This window comes from Babylonia areolata, chromosome 2 (assembly GCF_041734735.1).
Source record: "Babylonia areolata isolate BAREFJ2019XMU chromosome 2, ASM4173473v1, whole genome shotgun sequence".
In the NCBI taxonomy this organism is placed as follows: Eukaryota; Metazoa; Mollusca; class Gastropoda; order Neogastropoda; family Buccinidae; genus Babylonia; species Babylonia areolata.
In genome coordinates this window covers 69,415,581-69,420,580 of record NC_134877.1, presented here as the reverse complement: position 1 = coordinate 69,420,580, position 5,000 = coordinate 69,415,581, and the positions used below count along the sequence as shown (strand labels likewise).

At 49.8% G+C, this 5,000-nt stretch overlaps 1 protein-coding gene across 1 annotated transcript in view; it reads right to left on the bottom strand.

The window, feature by feature from the left end:
• Positions 1 to 5,000, bottom strand: part of LOC143276723 (SCO-spondin-like) — a 63,420-nt gene that overhangs the window by 5,027 nt on the left and 53,393 nt on the right. Inside the window, exons 26-28 of the mRNA XM_076581388.1 lie at positions 3,101 to 3,210; positions 1,016 to 1,168; positions 442 to 535 (exon numbers count right to left, since the gene is read on the bottom strand). Of these exons, the coding sequence (XP_076437503.1) occupies positions 442 to 535; positions 1,016 to 1,168; positions 3,101 to 3,210 (357 nt within the window). The remainder of the gene's footprint in view (positions 1 to 441; positions 536 to 1,015; positions 1,169 to 3,100; positions 3,211 to 5,000) is intronic.

Below are 5,000 nucleotides of genomic sequence, written 5' to 3'. Positions count from 1 at the left end.
ACCACATCTGCCAAGCAGATGCCTGACCAGCAGCGTAACCCAACGCGCTTAGTCAGGCCTTGAGAAAAAAATCAAAAAACAAAAAACAACAACAACGGGGGAATAAATAATAGATAAGCTTACATAAATAAATAAATAAATGAATAATAATTATAATATAGAAAAAGGTAGTAGTAATAATAATAGTAATACTAATAAAATGATAAAAAAAATTTTAAAAAAGAAAAAAAAGAAAAAAAGAAAAAAAAAGTCAACCAGTCAATCAGCCAGTTAGTAAGCCAGTCAGCCAGTCAGTCAATCAGCCAGTCAGTCAGCCAACCAACCAGTCAGTCAATCAGCCAGTCAGTCAGCCATCTAGCCAGTCAGCCAGCCAACCAACCAGTCAGTCAATCAGCCATCTAGCCAGTCAGCCAGCCAGTCGGCCAGGCAATGAATACTGACCAGGTCTGGCAGTATCGTGTGATCACCGTGCCCTCGTCGTAGCTGAAGTTGTCCTCCAGACACGGGCACCTTTCCAGGGGGATGCACCGGAACCCTGCCACAGCCACCACGTCAGTCAGTGCCCGGCGTCATCAGCATCGTCATTATCGTCATCATCAACTTCATCGTCATTACCATCGTCGTCGTCATCATCACCGCATTCGTCGTCGTCATCACCCTCGTGTGTGTGTGTGTGTGTGTGTGTGTGTGTGTGTGTGTGTGTGTGTGTGTGTGTTTGTGTGTGTGTGTGTGTGCGTACGTGCGCATATATATGTGTGTGTGTGCGTATGTGTGTGTATGTGCGTGTGTGTGTGTGCTTATGTGTATGTATGTGCGTGATGTGTGTGTGTGTGTGTGTGTGTGTGTGTGTGTGACAGACAGACAGACAGAGAGGCACACAGACAGATAGACACACAGAGAGAGACAGAGAGAGACAGACAGAGAGACCGACAGAGACGGAGAGACAGACAGACAGAAAGAGACAGAGAGAGGCAGAGCGAGAAGAGAGGTGTGGACGCAGCAGGGCAGTACTGACCGTGCAGAACGTAGCCCTCAGGACAGAAGCAGCCCTCCACACAGCCCACCACAGTGGTGTTGGACTGGCCGCTAGAGGGCGTGGGGTTCTGGCACGTGGGCTGCACGGGGTCACCACACGCCTTGTACACCTTGCCGTAGTCACACTGCACCGCTGCACACCCAGTCAGTCAGTCAGTCAGTCAGCCGTCATTCATTCAGTCGGTCAGTCGATCAGTCATTCAGTCAGCCATTCAGTCAGCCGGTCAGAGAGTCAATCAGCCAGTCAGTCAGTCAGTCAGTCAGTCAGCCGGTCGGTCAGTTAGTCAGTCAGTCAGTCAGTCACTCAGTCAGTCAGTCAGTCAGTCAGTCACTCACTCAGTCAGTCAGTCAGTCAGTCAGTCACTCAGTCAGTCAGTCAGTCACTCAGTCAGTCAGTCAGTCACTCAGTCAGTCAGTCAGTCACTCACTCAGTCAGCCGGTCAGTCAGTCAGTCAGTCAGCCATTCAGTCAGCCGGTCAGAGAGTCAGTCAGAGAGTCAGTCAGTCAGTCAGTCAGTCAGCCGGTCGGTCAGTCAGTCAGTCAGTCAGTCAGTCAGTCAGTCACTCAGTCAGTCAGTCAGTCAGTCAGTCAGTCAGTCAGTCAGTCAGTCAGTCAGTCAGTCAGTCAGTCAGTCAGTCAGTCATTCAGTCGGTCAGTCGATCAGTCATTCAGTCAGCCATTCAGTCAGTCATTCAGTCAGTCAGTCAGTCAGTCACTCAGTCAGTCAGTCAGTCAGTCACTCAGTCAGCCGGTCAGTCAGTCAGTCAGTCAGCCATTCAGTCAGCCGGTCAGAGAGTCAGTCAGAGAGTCAGTCAGTCAGTCAGTCAGTCAGCCGGTCAGTCAGTCACTCAGTCAGTCACTCAGTCAGTCAGCCAGTCAGCCAGCCAGCCAGCCGGTCAGAGAGTCCGCCAGTCAGTCAGTCAGACAATGAATGGAGGAAAGGATCGATGGATGAATGAATGATTAAATGAACTACTGAATAATAAACAAATGATTAGATGAATAAATGAATGAATGAATGAATGACTAAATATATTAATCAATTAATAAACAAACACATAGATATATCAATTAATAAACAAACACACAAACACATGAATAAATAAATGGATAAATAGATAAACTAAATTAATAAACCCACTGCACCACTGCACCCCATTGTCTGTGTGTGTGTGTGTGTGTGTGTGTGTGTGTGTGTGTGTGTGTGTGTCTGTGCATTTACCACTGTGCCTTTCTGTTTGTCCACCTTCCCTCTGTACTTCCCTGGCAGATGCCTTCTCCCTTGGGAGCGGAGGACTGAACAACAACCAACCAACCAACCAACCAAGCAAACAAACAAACAAAGGAAAACAAAGCCAAACAAATTCAGTGTCTGCTAATTCCCTCAAATAAAGAAATAAATGAAAATTCCATTTTGATTGCTGAACCCATCATACCCCACCTACATGCAACAGCCTACCGTTACCACCACCACTACAACCATCCCACTTCCCCCCCACCCCACCCCACACACACCTCACCTTATACTTACGGCATTGGTGTTGATGACGCCATCTGAGGCAGTACACACACACACACACACACACACACACACACACACACACACACACACACCTCTCCTTGTACTCACGGCATTGGTGCTGGTGACGCCTTCTGACGCAGTACCCCCCCCCCATTACCCCCCCTCCTACACCCTACACCTCTCCTTGTACTCACGGCACTGGTGCTGGTGACGCCATCTGACGCAGTACCCCCCCCCCCCATTACCCCCCCTCCTACACCTCTCCTTGTACTCACGGCACTGGTGCTGGTGACGCCTTCTGACGCAGTACCCCCCCCCCCCCCCATTAACCCCCCCCTCCTACACCCTACACCTCTCCTTGTACTCACGGCACTGGTGCTGGTGACGCCATCTGACGCAGTACCCCCCCCCCCCCCCATTACCCCCCCTCCTACACCTCTCCTTGTACTCACGGCACTGGTGCTGGTGACGCCTTCTGACGCAGTACCCCCCCCCCCCCCATAACCCCCCTCTCCCCCCTCCTACACCTCTCCTTGTACTCACGGCACTGGTGCTGGTGACGCCATCTGACGCAGTACCCAAAGCTACAGCAGTGGTCGTGGAAAGCGGCAATCGCGTCACACAGACACTCGCAGTCCCCGCCGTTGGAGCAGCTGCACGTCAGGTTTGATTCAGGTTGTTTGTTGTTGTTTTTTTTCAAGGAAGGCTCAAAGCGTGCGGAACGATCCATACACGCTACATCATAATCAATTGTCGCATTCACATCTCACCATCCCCCACCCCCAATCGTCCCCCCACCTCTGCTCTCCCCCCACCACCCCCATAAAGAAGAAGAAGAAACAGGTTTCGAACCAGTTCCTGTGTCAATTGTCGCGTAGAAATCCTGGCAATTCTTGCACAGCGGTGAACATTGAATATTTGGAGTCACGGGGGAACTGTTTTGTTTTTTGTTTTTTGTTGAAGATTGGGTCATGACTTCAGGTTTGTTGTAACATTCCGTCTGTTATTCATTCATTCATCCATTCATTCATTCATTCATACAATATGTGTATGTACATGTGTGCGCGCTCGCGTTGTGTGTGTCTGTGTGTGATAAAGAGAGAGAGGGAGAGAGAGAGAGTGTGTGTGTGTGATAAAGAGAGAGAGGGAGAGAGAGAGAGTGTGTGTGTGTGTGTGTGTGTGATAAAGAGAGAGAGGGAGAGAGAGAGAGAGTGTGTGTGTGTGTGTGGTGAGAACGAGAGAGAGGGGGGGAGGGAGAAAAAAAGAGAGAGACATTACAGACAGACAGATATAGACAGAGACAGAGCAGCAGACACAGAGACAAAGACAGAGAGACAGAGAGAGATTAAGAGAGAGACAGAGAGAAAGAATTCCCACCCTACCTTTTTTTCTTCGTTTTCTGACTATTGACCAGAAAGGAACAGACCTTACGACACACCATAAACCAACCGAAAACAGCAACATAAGAGGAACCGAGCACACACACACACACACACACACACACACACACACACACACACACACACACACACACTCACACACACACACACACACACACACACACACACACACACACACACACACACACACACACACACACACACACACACACACACACACACACACACACACACACACACACACACACACACACACACACACACACACACACACACACACACACACACACACACACACACACACACACACACACACACACTCACACACACACACACACACACACACACTCACACACACACACACACACACACACACACACACACACACACTCACACACACACACACGACACGTGTTGCAGTGCTTGTGAAAGTTGTATCTTCAGGTACAGCCGTGCCAAGGGACAGGAGGAGAAGGAAAAGAAGAAGGGGGACTGGGGGTGAGGGGGGGGGGGGGTAGGGGCGGACGTGTGTGGGAGGGGAGGAGGAGGGGGGGTAGAAGGAACTGAAGGCAACACAAGAGGGTTCTGTTTCACACTTGTTCTCTATCTATCGATCATCCCTTCACAATACCAAAGCGTGAACCTCTGCAAACAACACGAACTGCATATGGATCTGCCTACAGTTGGTCCGACAGCAAACAGAGAGCTGTATGATCAATGGTTTCCCCACTATAATGGGAGGTCATTTACAGCTTAGTCTTTTGTGAAGGACAATGACTCTCAAAGTAGGAGGCAGGATTGCACTGGCTCTTGGTGCTGCAGCCTTGGGGGCTAGTTGGCCTTTGGGAACCATCCCAACACTAACTGTCCTATAAAAAAAAGCACCTTTGTCCGAGAGAAGGGGAGTGCGAAGGAGGGGAGGTGGGGTGCGCGGGGTGTAACGTGGGCAAGACACTTTCCACGAAAATAAAATTCTAGCCCAGATAGTCAGGACAGCTGTTACCTCCTCTGCTGTTCTGATGGTCATATAGTCAGAAACGACT